The following is an 18,615-nucleotide window of genomic DNA, read 5'->3' as shown; positions in this document are numbered from 1 at the left end:
CCTAGCAGTTGAGGCAGGATGATCGCAAGTTCAAAGTCAGCCTCAACAACTTAGTGAGGCCCTGAGCGACTTAGGGATACCCTGTCTCTAAATAAAAAAAGAAAAAGGGCTGGGGATGTGGCTCAGTGGTTAAGTGCCCCTGGGTTCAACTCCTGGTACCAAAAATAAATAAATTACTTAATTAAAAATAAATAAATAAAAGAAAAAGAAAATGTTTCATTTCCTTCTAAACACTAGAGCCTATTAAAGCAAACACCAGACTATTTCAAATCCCTTTGAATCTGGTGTTTTAAGATCAAGTACTCTGAAGTGCTTACATATTTTCACTTAAAAGCTGGAATTCTGTTGCAGAGCAGTGGGGGCCAGGATGAGTATCGGGTGTATGGCCTGGCTGGAGGCTGCACTGTCAACCAGTTGCAAGGGCAGGAATTTTAGTGAGAAATGGGCTCTCAAACTGCCAAGTGTTTCTCCTTGCCCTGGTCAGCACGGGCCTCCTGTTCTGACTGCTTCCATTCCCCTCTGGAAGACATGCACCCAGGATGAAGTGAAACTGGCTTGGCCTCCTCAGTTTCTAAACCTCTCCAGCTTTCTTCAGCATCATCAAAATTAGTTCTCAATGTCAAAGGTTTGAAGTGGAAAAGTCAGCTTCCATTTTCCCTTGAATTGTCTACTTCTCCAGCAAGGTCAGTGGGGGGGTCTTTGGGGAACAGGGTGACTGAAAAGCCACAGTAGCTCAGGGCTGTCACTCACTCTTCAGTGGGTCAGCGCAGCTTTCAAAGCAGCGGTGCAGACCAAGGTCAAGAGGAAAGCAGACCTAGTGTGCCAAACAGCTGACTGGGGTTTCAGAGTTGGGAAAAGACAGCAACTGGGGTAAAGGGACAATCTCTTGTCCCAAAATGGAACAGTCATTACTCATCAGGGCCATATTTTATCCCTTTGGAAAAGAAGCCAGAAACCTAAAGGTACAGTTAAATCAACACATTTTTAAAGGCTGGCAATTAATACAAAGATTTTAAGAATAGTGTGTGGTCTCATTGTGCCATCAGATACAACACATGGTGGACGGCTTGTCCTTCTCTGTGATAAAGCTCAAAATATCTAGCCTGGAGCAGAGGCGGGAGAGGTGGAGAAGGTGGGACAGGGCCCAGGAAGTAAAGCCCCCTGTATACAGCAGGCTCCAAGGGAGGCCTGGCACAATGACAGGCAGAAACCTAGCAGGCAGGGGGCTTTGGAGTGTTCTTGTGACTTCCAGGGGAGGGAACGAGTGGGCTCCTCTTCCCAGGAGTCTGATCCAGGGAGGGGAGAGGAATGGGGGCCTCCGGCGCTCTGGGATCACATGTGAGGCGGTGCCCAATGGAAGGCTGTTGCTGGGGAGAGAATGGTGTCTCCCACCACACTGACCCTCTGAGAGGAAGCAAGCAGGGAGACTCTGCCTCCTGTTACCAATAGCAACTCACTCTCCCCTCGCGGGCCTGGCAGCTGGGAGGCTGTCGCCTCTTTCCTGGCAGTCTCCTTCCCTCTCTCTCTTTCACCAGGGTTGCTATGTCATTACCAGATGACTGGTATTAATTAAGACTGCTCCCTGTGTGGAGGGGGGGCGAGCCTGTGGGTGGAAACACGAGAGCACCCCCACCCCGGTCTGATCATGGAGTGCCATGAAAAGGGACAAAGGGCTGTCCCTTCCTGGTCTAACTGGCCAGGATGTGCCTCTAGGAAAAGGATAGGAAGGTCACAAGTGGGCAGGAATCAGCCCCAGTGCAAGAGGACCAGAGACTGAAGAGCACATCAGGGCAGATGCACCACTTCCGCAGAAGGAAGGAGGAAGCCATGATTTTTGTTATAGAGTAAGATACACGGGTCCCCACAGATGTACACAAGAAAGGAAAAGTCTGACATCTGGTATAACCAGTCATATTCTCTCCAACAATTTATGCTGTACCTATGTGTGGCCATAATATTTATGTAGTGCTTTTCTTTGTAATATGTCACTTTTTTATAAGAATAAGCTTATTAAAAGCAATGGTTATATCACTGTCCAAAAGAAGCCAGTATCACCTGCCATAAAGAGAAAGCAATGGGAAAACCACAGAAAAACTACAAATGCTCACGCCAGAGAAGTCATCTCAGCTACTATCAGGTGTGTGTGTGCACTGTTGAATCATTGCTGAGGAACAAAAGAAGTCAGCCACCCTAACAGGCTGACACTAAACCATCACCTTCTCTGATAAGATGTTCTGTGCAATCAGGAAAGATACCACGTGGAGTTGTAAGTCAGAGTTTTCATGCCATTACTTGGGCTCTGCCACCTGTTTTACCTAATAGCTCCGTACCTGCCAGGTGTGGGGCAATGATGTGCTGTACAAAAAGCAGGTAATGCAGCTACTATTCTAAGATGAATGACAGCACATGGAAAGTCATCCACCAAGCCATAGTTATTATAAGTGTAATTCATTCAGCAGGACCCAGGGGTCTGGGCTAATTCAAAAGCGATTCACAGGAAAACTTCACCCGTAGATCTGCAGAACACAGATGACCAAACTCACCACTTCTTAGACTTGAGCCGAGGTGCTGGGTTCCGGGGGATGAGGAAGAGGGCTCTCATGGGGTGCATGTCACAGAGAGCTGCAAGAGACCAAAACAAGGGCCAGCTCCAGTTAGGAGGCCAAAGCCAGGCCAAGTCCATCCTGCTGTGTAGTGAACACTGCCAGATGACCTCCTGGGTTCACACAAGCCCAGTGAGCCCAGGGGCAGAGGATCTGAAAGCTTCCATCTGGCATGCACTTACAAGAGCTGATGTCTAATTAAAAGAACCTCATTAGACACCACAACTTTCAAACAGATATGCTAACATTTCTAGGGAACACTCTTATTTCACATTTAAGGAGAGTAACTTGAAGTGTCAACAATCTTTATTGTAAATAACCATCTGACATTCAAAGCACACATGCGATGACAAGTATCATGGGGACAGTTGTCTTTAGTTGGCAAAAGCCTAAGCCACAAAATAAAAGGTATCTGATAATCCAAAGTATAATTTCTTTACACTAAAGGCTCATCCAGTCTCAGTATTTTCTATGTGGATTTCTGGAGTCCAAAGTACTATCCCAGAACATCGTTCATTGTTGCCACATATCTTGAGTAGCTTCTCAGGTTTCATGTAGGGTTTTGTTTTGTTTTTAATTTCACTGGTCCCAAGAAGACCAGTGGATGAAGGCAAACAGAGTCTGCAGAAGAGCCAAGTTATAAAAATATCTCAACTTATCAACATGTCATTATCATTTCCGGTGAAAGCTCTCATATATTCTTATTTTAATCAAAATATTTTATTCATTTACTTTTCAAACAGCTGGGACTACTTTTCTTCTTTGTACCTAGACTCAGAATACATGCTCCTTAAAAACCACCTTCTGTGGAGGGATGTTTATTTTTAGCCCCACTTACCACGCATCAAGAATGATAATACAGTTTTAAGACTGTAGTATAATGTTCTTCTGATTCATAAATGCCTACTAATATTCTGAATGAGAGGAACTGTGTCAACAAATGCTCCAAACCAATCATGGGACAGATGAAATCAACCAAATCGAGATCGAGAAATAAAGACTGTGATAACCTGACGGTAAACAGCTGCGACCCGTCCTTCAGATGAGAAGCATGTTTTAGGACTAGTCCTTTCAGAAGCAGGCACGGAGGTGATATCAGACATGCAAGGATATCACTGGGGAAAATTCCAGTGTGAAGGGAATTAGGGAGGGATCCAGGAAGGCTGGGCAGGTCCTCAGGTGGCCCTCAAGTCTGACTGCCCTGAGTCCAAGGCAGGTCAGCAGAGTCACACGGGGTTGCTTTGAGTCTCAGTTGCCACAAAGAAATCTTGTCTTTCAGGAAAAGGTGTGTCTTATTGTCTCCCAGACATGTTTGGTCTCTGATGGGGAGTGGCTCTTGGGAGAAGCAGGCTCAGTGCCATTCCAGCAGCTGAGCCCTGGGTGAGTGGCACCTCCTCCATGGAAGCCTGAGAGGCATATTCTTATGGCCACCACACAGCAGACAGCAACGCTCTGCCACACCAGTGTGCCAAATCTTAAGGAACTCAAGAGGCTCTCAGGATTGCCGGTCCTGGTCACCATGCCTCAAATAACAGCATGGAAACCCAAAAATCTAAACATCAATATTATGAGAAAAGTTAGAGTTGCCTGGTGTGGTGGCACATGCCTGTCATCCCAGCTACTCAGGAGGCTGAGGCAGGAGGATCAAAAGTTTTGAGGCCAGCCCAGGTAACTTAGTGAGACCTCCCATCTCAAAATAAAATGAAAAGTCTGGGGTTATAGTTCAGTGGTAGAGTGCTAGCCTAGCATGTGTGAGGTCATAGTTCAATGCACAGTTCTATTAAAAAAAAAAAAAAAGGCAACAATTGAATATGAGTATGTGCACAACCTGGCCCTGAAAAATCAGCTTTTGAATTTTTGTACATTGGAGCTTATAGTCTTTGTGGGTTGCTCCTGGTTTTACATTAGGTGAAGAGAAGTTCAAGAATAAACTACACACCAAATCTGCAAGACAAATAAGACTCCTCAGGGTTTGCCTTCATTTTTTTTTCTTTTTTCCTCATAAAAACAAGATCCTCACACTGCTCTGAAATGAACGAATTCCTGGTTAATTTAAGATGGCTCTGCTTTCTAAATATGCCAGCTCGAATCCATGCAGGGCTCAGCGTAGCAGAAGTAAAGCAACTGCAGCTCCTGGCACGGAATCCGAGTCCCCGCAGCGTGGACCAGCAACAGATTTCACCCCAGAGGAGGATACTTACGGGGCGCACCTTCTGCCATCTCAATGGCGGTGATTCCCAAAGACCACAAGTCACTCTGAAAAACAAGGAAGGTACACACACATGCATAAATTCGGTCAACAGAGGAGCACTTAGTTAAACCTGGAAATGGCTTCAGAGCTGCCTGTGGGAAAATCCGTCAGTTGTCCAGCTTACCAACTTCATTCCCCCACTAGGCTCCAAGGCAGAAGAGCCTCGTTTACTTTTTACTGCGGATCGCTTGCATGGTGCTTGACACAGGGTAAGTTCTCAACAAATATATGAAAAATGAATACAAGGTTTTAAAAATGAATTCATCGCTGAAATTCATCTGTCAATGGAACCACATGAAGTTATTGCTATTTCTTCTGAATGTCTTTATTGAGTTAAAACTGTCATATAACAAATTGCACATATAGAAAGTGTACCATTTAATAACATATGACACATGATACTCCTGAGATCCCATCACCACAATCAAGATACCCCCAAAAGATCCCACTTGCCCTTCTGTAGTCCCTCCTATCTCTGGCCCCACTCCACTGTCTGTAGGCAACCACTGATCTACTTTATGTCACTATGGATTAGTTTGCATCTTCCAAAGTCTTCTATTAAGAGTCATAAAGAGGGCTGGGGATACAGCTCAGTCGGTAGAGTGCTTGCCTTGCAAGCACAAGGCCCTGGGTTCGATTCCCAGCACCACAAAAAAAAAAAAAAAAAAAAAAAAAAAAGTCATAAAGATAATGCCTTTTGCAACCAGTTTATTTCACTTAGCATAACGTTTTGAGGTCTACCCTCGCAGCATGTACCCGGACTTCACTCCTTTTTATTTGCTCAGTAGTATTTCATTGGATGGACATGCTGCAGTTTGCTTTCACTTGTTGACAGATATTTGTATAATTTCCAGTTTGAGCTAGTAAATGCAAAGGTGCGTGTTTTCCTTTCCTTTGAATAAATACCTAGGAGTGGAATACAGCTGAGTCAGATAGGTTTATCTATATTCAATGTTTTTTAACCTGCAAAACATCAACTTCATATGGCTTAATAAGATGAGGACAGAGAGACTTTGATAATGGTGTTCACTGGTTTCTCTCTCGTGCTTAGAAGAGAGTTGGAACAGTTGTAGGTGCTCAATATGTTTGTATATGGATGAACAAATATCCTCCTTCTTGTAAGTAGACTATTATTGGAAATAGAAATCTTTATACCCTTATATTCTTGCTTATGCTCAGACTGACTTTTTGCTCTGTTCAGCATTTTCTAGACCAATGATTCCCTTTTTACCTGTGCAGTATCCATCTCTAACAATATGCTTTTTCCATACTCTGTGTCTATGGCTCAGTGGTCTCTAAAGATTGCAGGAGATGGGGTCAAATCAAGAGATGGGACAAATCAGGTTAGGAAACTTCAAAAAGATATTTGCTCCTTTTGTTTCTCAAGAGATGGGTTGGAAAACCTAATAAAAAATTTAATTCAGTGGCCCACATCCTGATGTATTGACCTTCCTTGCATTTTAAATATGCATTGTGTATATTATTCAAAACCTCACCTGTAACCTCACTCGAATCAGAGAGATCAAAGTTAAATTTCCTTGCTATTCCCATCAAACAAATGTCAAGGGCATATAAAAACATATGTAATGGCAAGAGAACTATGAAATTCATGCTGAGTCATTCTGTACAACTAAATTTTTCAGTATCCTGTGAGTGACCCCCAGGCCTGTTCAGTGTTGCAGGAGAGGCCTACACAATGTGGAGGGGACCTTCCAGAGCATCTGGCCTCTTGCCTAGCCTGCAATCTACCTTACTGCAGGTGCTGGGCACACGTGACCCTCTCCCAAAGACTAAAGTGGTAGAGTTTTTGCCTGTTACCAGTTGTCAGATCAACCAGGGATCACAAGGCCCCCTCACAGGGCTGCTGTCCTTGGGTGCCAGGTAACTTCTCTGCCTGCAGCGCAGCTCGAGATGGCAGCTTGTACCTTCTGGTTAGGCTTCAAGAAGGATCCAAAGGTTTCAGGAAACACATACTCCCCATTGTGTGCACAGCCTCACAGAGGACCCTGTCTGTCCCAGCTCTTGGCCTTGCTCGGGAGAACATTTCTGGAGCTAAAGGGGAAGGCCTGGCCCACCTGCCACAGGCTGGCACAGGAGCAGTAATGGGTAAGGAGGGAACAGCTCTCTCGTACCTGGGGTTTTATGGTTGGGAGACAAAGACAGTTGCTCAGGAGCCTGAGGCAAACACTGAGTCACTCTGTGCAGGAGACGTCAGGCAGGAAACAGAGCAGACTGGAAATGGAGGGTCAGTTCCAAAGGTCCCTGCGCTATTTTGACCACCAGGCCCTGGCAGTTCTGCCAGCATGTCTCCAGGATTCCTAGGAACTGCAGGTTGAAATGAGGAGCGAGCATGATGGAAGAGGCCACGCTCTGCCCCGGAACTGCCACAGCAGTCAGACGCAGACGGCCTCAAGTCCAGGAAACTGAGCTGGTTGAACAATCCACACACCTGACAGGGGACATGGTGGAAGGCAAGGGAAGGGTCCAGGTTCCACCTCAGGTGTGGCAGAAAACGCTCAGAACTCCCAGCACACTCCTGCCTTTGGGACTGTGTTCAAGCTATTCCCAGCAGCACCTCCCAGTGACCTGTAGGCTGCCTGACTCCCCTCCACCAGGTCTTCCTTTAAGTCCCACTTTCTCAATGAGGACCTGTGCGGCCTCCCCCAGCGCCGTCCATCCCCCGCTTTTCCCAGGACAGTCCCCCAGAGAGTATCACTTTCTAACATGCATTTACTCATGAACAATTTACTGTGTTTTGTGTTTGTGGTTTGTGTCCCTTGCCCCCAGCACACACACGTGCACACTCCCCGCCACAAGAACGTAAGGCCTGCAGGGCAAGGATCTTCGTTTTGTTGACACACATATTCCAAGTACCTAGAACACTGCCTGGCACTAAGTAGACACCTAATGAGGAGGTGCTGAACGAATGAACCAGCAAGAGACACGAGAGAAAGCGCAGGCCCTGGTGTCTGAGGGCTGGCAGAACCCTGGGAGACCTTCTCATGCGACCTTGCACTTCACAGCTGGGGAAGGTGACAGAGCCCAGATCATAGTGCAAAGAAGCACCAGCATCTTTCAACAGAGTTGGGTCTCCTGCCTTCCCGGCCAGTCCTCTATTACCAAAGAGAAGGGCTTGTGTACCCACCTTTATTTTTTTTTAAGTCAGGGGTCCATAAAATAATTGTTCCAGATTCCTACTTCATAGGTGACTGACAGTGCTTGCAATTCAATGAAGGTGCTAAGATGCAGTGAGGCACCCCAGTTCCATGCTATGGAACTGGCCTCAACTCCTTGAGGCAACATAGATTGATAGAGAGAGAAGAGGCTTTTTGATCAGACCGATCTGGATTTAAATCTGGGTTCCTAATTTAGCAAGCCACAGAATGCTGCCTAGAGCTCAGCTTTCTCAGCTGTATAACACAGGCAACTGATGCACATGTGTTCAGGTGTGCTCCCCTGCACAAAGCCAGCACACGCTGGGGCTCAAGCGTATTGATTTCCTTCTCCTCTAAACATTGCCTTTGTCTTCTTCGTTTAGTCTGCAGGGATTTCCCTCCATCTGGTTGTGGCTTACCCAAAAGGCACTTTCAACCTCCATTTCCATTGCTGTCTCTATTTTCAGGGCAGAGGAAAGCTACACTTGGCCCATCCTGACTCTCCTACTGCAAGTGATGGATGTGACACAGTTCTAGCCAACAAGACATAAACAGACATCTTCAGGAAGCTTGTGCTTTTCCCCAAATAGGGAACTAATACAGCTGGTGTCCTACCAACTCATCTCCACTTCTTGGTGCCTTGAATCAAAACGTGGTATCTGGAGCTACAGCATCCACCTCGAATTCACAAAGCAATAAGCTGACAAGTTATTGTTGACAGCGTAGAAATGTAGGAACCTAGATTTCTAAAGACATTGATAAGCACCACGTCAATCTTAGAGTACCTACATCTAGGCTTCTGGGAATGGAAGAAATATAAATATATGTGTACAGCCAAAGGCATTCCTAAATGATAATGCCTATACAGCAATAATAAAGGAAGCAGATTTTGACAGTAGAGGAATGGGAGGTCTCACTTGTTATGTGATTCTGGATCCATTCTACTGAAAACACAGAGGGTCATGGGACATCTGTTCCCCAAATGCTCAAACAGAGGTCACTCCATCCCAACTCCCTGTACCCTGTGTCAAGTCACATAACCAGATCAGCTACTGCTGCTTCTTTTAGGTCTTCATTTTGTATCAGTATCATTGTTAGGATCTTTTTGTTGTTGTTGTTGTTGTTGTTGTTGTTGTTGGGGTTACCTTCTTTTCCAAAAGGAACATTTATATTCCTGGCCACATATACCCCAAGTTGTTTGTAAACTATGCTTAACTGCCCATGCTAGGAATGTTAAATGTTCCTGACGGGCGTTCCTTGTGTAAGCCTTTGGATACATTAGCCAGTCCCAAAGACACTTTAGAAGTTAAATATGAGAGAAAATACTCCAATTATAACAGGTAAGACAGACCACAGGAGACGAGAACGGGAAGAGGGAGGAACAAGATAGGAGAGCGTCAGGAAGAGATAAGTTTCCTTCGTGGCCGTGGTGTGACTCATTTTGGCAGGAGCTGGGTAATTCATTATGCCAGAGGTACTGCGTAGCCTGGCCCGTGGCATGATTAATAGCCCAGTGCTGTGTGCATTACAAACAGAACAGGGATACACTCTGGTGCCTCTGAGGAGACAGACACCAGACACAACTTCTGGTTGGGAGCTGGGGACAGCTGGCACACAGGCAGCTTGAACAGAACAAGAGAACATTCCTTCTGGGGCTGGGCTGCCTAATTCAAGTGAACAGCAGCACTCTCAGAAGGCCAAACCAGCCACACAAGAAGAGAGAGGTCAGCCATCTGGGGAAAGACCCCAATGTGCCCCACGATGTGGGCAGAGGTTACTACAGTGCAGCCAGCCAGTCCCTTAATACCTCTGAGGTGAAGAGCACACATATCCCTTCAGGGTGTTGTGAGAATTCAGTAAGATAATATGCACCAAGTACCTACCAGTACAGTGCACACAGTTGTTTTTAACAGAAAAGGGTTCAGACAGATCCTTAGGCCAGTTGTTTTCAAATGGCAGCTCCACCAGTAAACCTGAGTCAGGTCAGATGGCAGTGAGTCTAGGACTCACTGAACCAAGGCAGGCAGAAACAGGAAGTCAGAGGAAGCCAATAGGCAGAGACCATCCTCTTCCCTCCTCCATCCTGGTAGTCTCCCTCTGTCGCCCCCTATTGACAGAGCCTGGTGAGAAATGGGATGGACAAGCAGAAATGGCCATGGTGGAGTCCTACCTAGCCCCCTGATTCCCATGCAGGGGTCAGCATGGAGGTCAAGAGTAGACAGACGACAGCTCAATCATGGGCACAACCAGGAGAGTGGATTCTACCAGGTTTCATAGACCAGAAAATAGTCTTTCGTTGAGTAACTGATTTGTGATTACTTACTTACTCATTTTGAAATATTCCAGTTGGAAAAAGGAAACAGTATGCACTGCATGTGTGGTCCCTAAGGATAGCATCTTGATCCAGTGGTAAAAATTAGAGAGAAGCAGATTCTGGTTCAACAGAAGACCATCAGAGGTATGCAATACAAGTATAAGGTCAAACCACATGAAATTGTTGTTCTAGGTTGAAAATGGCCCCTCACAGCAGTACTTTTTCAAACAAAACATAAATATAAAACTACCAAGTTTATACATATCGTATATATATTATGTATGTATATATATATACACACATATATTTATATGTATATATATATATATTAATATACCAAGCTTATAGATTAAGTACTTGCCAAGTGTTAGGGATCACATTAATCTCTTTATATCTATTAACACACCTTATTCTGTTACAACTTTGTGATATAGAATTTATTATTCTCATTTTTATACAGGTTCAGAAAGGTTAAATAATTCCCTTAAAGCAATGTATCAAACAGGAGGCAAAGTATACGATTTAAATCTGTCTTGTCCGACTTCAAAAGACTCACTTGCTCATTAAGTCGCATACTTACATTCTACATTATATATAAACAGAACTACGGGGGTGAGTTCAGGGTCACTGAGGATATCCTAAAAGAGGTAGTTATTAAAAATCCCATTTTAAACATAAAACAAACTGAACAAAGAACTTTCTGTAGTCCCCGTCCATCTACATGTTATTTGGCCAAAGGGAAACTACTGAACTTGGCCTCTTCCACTGGGATATGTGTGTTGGCTGGAGGAGGTGCCAGGACTGACTGAGGGATCCTACACAGGTGGGTGTAAACATGGTAACACAGGAATGTGTTTAACAGGTGTTAGTTTCCTGTGAGTGGCATTAAGGTGGTTGTCAGTACCATCTTCTTTTTTTCTTTTGCACTGGGGATTGAACCCAGAGGCACGTTACTACCAGGCTACATCTTGAGCCCTTTTCATTTTTTTTGAGACAGGGCCTCACTAAGTTGCTGAGGGTTTTGCTAATAAGTTGCTGAGGCTGGCGTTGAACTTGCCATCCTACTGCCTCAGACTCCCAAGTTGCTGGGTTTACAAGCATGCATCACCATGCCTGGCTATATCATCTTCCTTTTAACCAAACAGGGAAGGACCCCCACTTGGATTTCAGTAACCCCCACTTGGATTTCAGTAGGTAGAGGTCTGGACTCCATTGAAGTATAAATGCACCATTTTGCAGCCTGAATATTGTCCTCTTGGGTGACACCTGCATCACAGTGACTCTCCTGTTAGGCAGTTGCTCATGTCATCTCTGGCTGAGTCTCTTAGAAGCACTGTTTCCATCCTGCTTATTAAGTCAATACTTGGGATATGGAAGAATGAATTGGGCAGTTTTTCTATAGCCCGAATGCAATATTCACCCAAACACAAAAGAGATACCCGTGCCTGCAAATAATCCACAGCACTTGTGTAAAAACTCTCATAAACAGAGTGTAGATGAATAATACACAACATTAGCACAGATCTGGTCTGGGGATAAGAGCCCAGCGGGTGTGGGGTGAGAGGATTGGCCCTCTACTTCACTTCTCTTACTTCACTAGTTTGATATGAGTACAAGGCCTGCTCATGGGGAAAAAACAAAAAACATTAAAATACAACAGGAGGCTACAGAAAATAAGAACTTTAAGTTCACCACCCACATGCCCTATTCAGAGGTAAAATATTTTGGTGGTATTCCAGGTTCTTTTTAGATTTCTTGTGTGTGTGTCTCTGTGGCATGGGGTAGGAGAAGCTGACATTATGAGTACTGTACTGTAAGTTCTATTTTGTACCCTACACTTGGCCTACAGTCTTGGGTTCTGTTCAGGTCCAACATATATGCCACCCCATTGCCAACCTGGCTGCATAATATTCCACTGGACAGATGCTCTAGTCTCTGTTCAACCTGTTTCCTATTGATGGGCATTTGGTCACAGAGAACCATCTTTAGGGGGTGGTTTTGTTAAAGTATTAAGCACATAGAACTATAAAATGCTTGGCAGATTCCATCCAACCGAAATAAAATTCAAAGTAAGTTTTAAAAAAATAACAGTTTAAACAGCCTAGGAATTTTGAGTAGTTTTATTAATTTCAAATCTTTTGAATGCTTATTATTAAATGGGAAAGCTTTCATTATTGCCCCGCATACTTATCAGGGAAATGAAACCTTTCCTTTCACTTGAAGTGTTTTGACAGAATTTCTGAAAACAAGAAAGGCAGGGCCTCCAGGGGAAGCCAACACACCAGGCAAATGAGACTCTGGCACTCCTCCTGAGGAGGCTCTAAGCAGAGAGTGACTTGCTGCGTCCCGCAGATAACCCACAAGGCCCAGGCTGCAATGACAGCCAGGAGCTCTCAGGCTGCTTTCCCGCGGAGGCCCACATAATACTGAATGACTCCAGTTACAAAAACGAACAAGCAAAACAACTTGTAACAGTTGTGAAAGACATCTTAAGCAAATCAAATAATATCAATAATCAACAAAAATCAAACTGTACTGTCCTCTCTTGCATTTTGCCTTTATTTTATAGCAAGGGCTCTTGTGGCAGGAAATCCAGAAAATCCACTGGCCTCCAAGTCCTCTTTTATTCTAAACATGCCTCTCGGCGAAAAGTATCTATCGCGTGTGCTGCCCCTAGTGTTGGCACCAGTGCTGAGGCTGGGACGCCCTGCTGGTCGATGGACCATGGAACACACAGGACCAAATCCTTGAACTCTGATGGGGTCTGCTTCCACAGAGCCCAGCTCACTCCTCGAACACAGTGGGTGTTCACTAAAACACACTGAGTGTTACCGTCAAGTTGTCCCCTGGTGACAGACCACATTCCTTAGAGTATCCAAACAGAAAAAAGGATAGGACATAGTGCCAATAAAGAAGGAAGAACTTTAAAAAAAAAAAAAGATTAGCATTTTCTCTAGCCCACAGTAAGACTGTGAAGCAGCTGAAATAAATCTTTAAAGAACTTCCAAACCTTCATTTCTGCTTGAGTTTCCTGATTCCCCCTTTGGTCATGCTCCTTCTTTTACCCAGGACAGATGACCAGTGAAGCCCACATTCTTGCCATGACTTTTTCTTCCTCTCGAGCAGCCTACACTCGTGACAGGCCTGATAAACTAATTCATATGAAGACCTTAACGATAAGAGGGGAACCTGCTCAGGTTTCTTGATTTTTTATCATAAAAGACACAGAAATAAATTTTCAATTTTTATAAATAAATCTTCAATACTCTCATAGTCATGTAAACCTTCCAGTACCTCCAAGGTCACACTGCGGCATGACGTGCCCTGTGGCTACTCACCAGAAACTATACACTGATTCCCAATGATATTCCTTATCCCTTATCTGAGGAAGAGGACCAAGACGTGATTTTAATTCCAAGCTTTGGCTTGGCAAGAAGGAAGGCCTTTTCTAGTTATGCTTCTGAAAAACAAAATCTATCAGAGGGATCTACTCTGTGCCACAGAGCAGAAGTCCCATATATAATTTATCTGTCTCAATACAAAAAAGGTTAAGTTTGAGATAAGTCCCAAACACTCTGATTACTACCAGTACGTTATCAAGTAATCGAAAATACCTGTGGTCCAAACCTAGACTAGTTAGCATCTGTAAAATATAATGACAGTGTGAAGAACTGTTCATGGCCAGTATGACTTACATGTCTACCTGGGACATATACTTTGTGGTGGTTCCTCTGAAGAGGTTTGCAAATGGAATTACTTAAACATGTTTATCATTATCAGTTTAAATAAATGTCATTTATTTTGGCAGGAGATTAATTTTTAACTTGGCAGCTGTTTTCAGACAGATTGTTGTCAGGTTATGGTGGTGACTAACTTTGGAAGAAGGAGGAGATTTAAAGGAGATTAGGTTTTCAGACCGTCAGGCTAGAATTTCTCCAAGGAGGCAAATAATTTTGTCAATGCCTGAAATACTGGGTCCCAAAGACACTGCAAGGTTTGCATCATTGGGGCCTGACTTCAAAAATAACCCCACGTGTGAAGAACTACATGGTCTTTAAGAAGAGGATTTTGTCACATATAATCTTCATTTGAGAAACTAGAGGTTTATGTTGAAGTATCTTATGGAGGATCAGAGTCAACTTCAGACAGGTGGGAGATCTGGGTTCAAGACCCAATGCTGAGAAGATCACCAATTGGACACTTTGCAAAAGACCAGTCCTTTTGGGAAAATCCATGAACCTCTAACACTAGGCAGTGTCACATTTTGTCCACAGGGTGTCTCTCTCTCTACCTAGTGCTCTGCCTGAAAACTCACCATTCCTATCTACAAATCAGGGCACCCAGTCCTGTGGTGTCCATTTTAGCCAGGAGAAAAGAATGTCAATGGACCCTTGAGCTATCAGTGGGTCCACACCCCAAACTTGTGTTTGGTAGTCAGCTTGTGGAACAGATAGAGGAGGGCTTCTTGGATAAATCTATTTGAACATGGCTTTGAATTTATTAGAAAATTTCTAGCTTACAATACGAAGCCTGCAAATCAAATTTCTAAGAAATATCACACCATGCTGGAGAGACACTATAAAGTAGTTACCAACACCCCATTTGATTCTCACAGAAAAGAGACCTAAGTAATGGGACTCCGAGCAATGTAGAAATGAGGAAGTCTGATTATTCTTGATCAGAAAAAGATGACTGAGATAACAAATGCATATCTTGGCTTCTTGTACCATTAAAAGTTATCAGAATATGTACTTTGGGGGTGGGAAGGATGGGTAAAGGATGATCAGTGGGGACCAATTTATAGTTACCTAGGAACAAAAAGTTATTTTGTGTTACCATTGCACAGTAGGGTGACTAGAATGATAATGTACTAAACCTTTAAAAGGTAGAAGAAAAGATTTGGAAAGTTTTCACCTTGTAGAAATGATTAAGGTTTCAGGAGAGAAATATGTTTAACTTGATTTAAACAACATGCAATGTATACATGTATCAAAATATTACATGGTGCCTATTAATTTGTAAAATAATAAATTTAAAAAGAACCAGTAAAAGAACAGGAAAAAGAAGAAAATATGTACTTTGCCAAAAATCTAGACAATAACCAAAATGGAAATCTAACCTAATTTCCAAGAAAAAGAATATAGAATATCATTTAATTTTTTTTTTTTTTTTATTTTTTACACACAGGTGATGTGAATTCAGTAAAAGATTCTCACTTAAATGGCCTTTTTTTCCCTCAGTTCTCCCATTGGATCACAAAAATCCCAAATCCGAAAGCACAGGAAACTTCTTCCACTGCAAGACTCGGGATGGGATGTTAGGCGTTTTAAAACACAAAGAAGTAATACCTTGAAATCATATGTGGCATCTGGGTTTTCATCGCAGGCAATGACTTCTGGTGCCATCCAGTAGGGGGTCCCGATGAAAGTGTTCCTTCTGCCCACTGTTCGATCAAGCTGGGCACTGACTCCAAAGTCCACTAATGAAGAGAAAACAATCAAATACATTCTATACTCTCAGGTTTAATATAATCTCAGGTTTAAGATGATAAAATGCATGCGTGGTTTTTTTTTTTTTAACATGGCAAAATGTATGTAACATAAAACTTTAAAATTTTAACTATTTTTCATTTGTGGCAGTAAGTCCATTAACATTGTGCAACCATCGCCACCAAACTTTTCATTTTCCCAACTGAGACTCTAAACCATTGAGCAAGACTACAGTCTTATCCAAACCCTGGCAACCTCCCACTTTGTCTCTCTAAATTGACTGCTCAAATATGAGGAATCATACAGTGTTTGTCTTTTGGTTTGGCTTATGTCACTCAATATAATGTCCTAAAGATCATTCATGTTGTAACATGTACTAGAATCCCTTCCTTGGTAATGCTGAATAACACTTCGCCATACACACACACACACACACACACACACACACACACACACACACACATTTTGTTTGTCTTGTCATTTGTCAATGGGCACTTGGGTTGCTTCTACCTTTTCCACACTGTGAAAATATATTTTTCACCTTCATGATAAATGCATGCAATGTACAATGAAAAAACGCCAAATGTTATATCTGTTTATACCAAGACTCCATAGTGAGCAAAAACAGGTGTTCAATAAAAGGCAAGCTTGGTTGTTCTGTGGTGGTACCAAAAAAAGTGATTAAGGGCTAAGGTCTTGAGTCAGATGCCAAAGTTCACGTCCCGTTTCTGTTATTTAGTAGTGGTGTGACCTGGGGTGAGTAGGTCAACCTCTTTGAGCTTGGGTTTCCTAACCTATGAAACAAGGATGATGTCATCTACACACAGTGCTCTGATGTTTACATGAGATCATCTAAGTGCCTTGCAAGGGACATGACACTGCTGCACTCTCAATGAGTTACTGTTGAACAGGGATGACTGCATCTTCCCAGGACAGCTCATCGTGTCTGCGCATATGTATGCTTTGATTTTTAAAAGGGAATATTTATGAGATGAAAGTTTAGCTCCAAATACAATAAGAGGAATTTATCTATTTTAAAAAAAGAGCAAATCTTTAAATCTCATTGAAAATAAGCAATTATATGGACAGTGATCCTTTTCTAGATGACAAATCATGAATCCTACAGGATATTGGTCAATTTACACTTTTACTCAAGCAGGCAAACGCACATGGGCCTTCTCCTCCTTATCTAGACAGTCCCAGACGTGCTGTGGAAGGGCTCTAATGGATATCCAAAGGAAGGGATCCCCCACTGGCAACTGTGGCAGATGAAGGAGGGTAATCAGTACTCACCTGAAGGAGACTACTGAGCACCCACTTTCTACAGGTGGCCCAGGTAATCATAAAATGAATATAAATATAACAAACATGGGAATATAGTAGATATTGATTATTCTAAATATGTCTAACTATGGATATTTTCAACCAAAAAAATGAGTCATCAATGTTCTGTCATAGCAAAAATATAAACTGTGAGATGTAAGAGATGATTTTAAGGTCCATTACTTCTGATCTTCACTGGAAAAAAAAAAATCCCAATTATTTCTACACATTGATTAAGCACAAGGTTCTGTTCACCATACCATTTAATTAATTCCTCAAAATGCTTTTAGAAAATGTCTTTGAAATAGACAAAACATTTTCCTTTCCATTTTTAGGGCAATGTCCCCCAAATTCACAAGTAACAAATTTACGTTAATTTAAAGAAAGAGCTGTTGAAATAATCCTATCAATTCTACCAGTACCTCGGCTCACAGGATTCGGTTCTCACCTAGTTTAACTTCCGCGTTTTCAGTCAGCAAGACATTCTGCCCTTTAATATCTCGATGAATCACTTTATGCTGGTGCAGGTGACTCAGCCCCTGCAGTGATGGAAAGGTGAGAAAGTAAATAGTGGGTAAGCCAAAATGAAAACAACCTATTTTGAATGATTCTCCCCAAAGTAAATTCACCCAGAGATGCTTTTCCAGAATTACATTCACATCTTATACTGCTGTTCTAAATGGTAGGCCACTATCAATATAATTGGATATATATTGTCCATTGTTGCAATTCATGGCACTGTGTAAGACAAAATTCTATTGGATCTGACATCAGGTACCACCAGAGCACACTCAAATGACATGGTTAGGCCCCCATGTGCATGAGTTTCAGTTAACACAGTACCCTGAGAAGTGAGGGCTGCCTGTGTGTGCTAGTTTGTACAAAACACATCAACAGTCTTTGCACTGAAAATGAACCTTATTTAACTAAATCTTCACATGGAGGGAGCAATATTTGAATTGAAAAGTTAAAAGTTACCTTCTGTCTTACACTGTTAAATGAACACAAAATATTTCTAAGGGCAGACAAGAACTTTCCCATTGGTTTTAGCCAATGTGGTTCACATTAAAAAAGGAAAACCATCTCTCTTCCCTCAGAGGGCATTTATCACTGTCATTTTTAGTGCTTTATGATTTGGGTGACTTCATGCTCATTATATGAGACAATCATTCTCAGACATCCACACCTTATCGTGTACCATATTTCTATGAATTACTCTGATTTTGGCTTATTTGTGCTATGAGTTCTATAAGCTACAGATTTACTCTAAGCTAGTCACATATTTTTCAGATAAATTATAACCTAAAAGAATCTAAAATTAGAGTCTTGAAAGAAGACATGCTATGTCACCATTATTAATTCAAAGTATTGTGTATCCAAGTGTCTTTATTTTATTATTTATGATTTTCTGTTCTTTTAATTGTTCTCCACAAAAACAAAATCATAGTATAAAAGATGTGTAGGTACGTGCGTTCACACA

At 42.6% G+C, this 18,615-nt stretch overlaps 1 protein-coding gene across 3 annotated transcripts in view; it reads right to left on the bottom strand.

The window, feature by feature from the left end:
- The window catches only part of TNIK (TRAF2 and NCK interacting kinase), a 368,490-nt gene that overhangs the window by 96,017 nt on the left and 253,858 nt on the right, over positions 1 to 18,615 (bottom strand). For all 3 annotated transcript variants that reach the window (XM_079155119.1, XM_079155118.1, XM_079155117.1), the window contains exons 6-9: positions 17,584 to 17,674; positions 15,672 to 15,802; positions 4,805 to 4,859; positions 2,544 to 2,622 (exon numbers count right to left, since the gene is read on the bottom strand). In XM_079155119.1, the coding sequence (XP_079011245.1) occupies positions 2,544 to 2,622; positions 4,805 to 4,859; positions 15,672 to 15,802; positions 17,584 to 17,674 (356 nt within the window). The remainder of the gene's footprint in view (positions 1 to 2,543; positions 2,623 to 4,804; positions 4,860 to 15,671; positions 15,803 to 17,583; positions 17,675 to 18,615) is intronic.

Source organism: Sciurus vulgaris (assembly GCF_902686455.1).
Source record: "Sciurus vulgaris genome assembly, chromosome: 10".
Lineage (NCBI taxonomy): Eukaryota > Metazoa > Chordata > Mammalia > Rodentia > Sciuridae > Sciurus > Sciurus vulgaris.
Note: the sequence above shows the minus strand (reverse complement) of the source record. Positions and strands in the feature narration are given on the sequence as shown.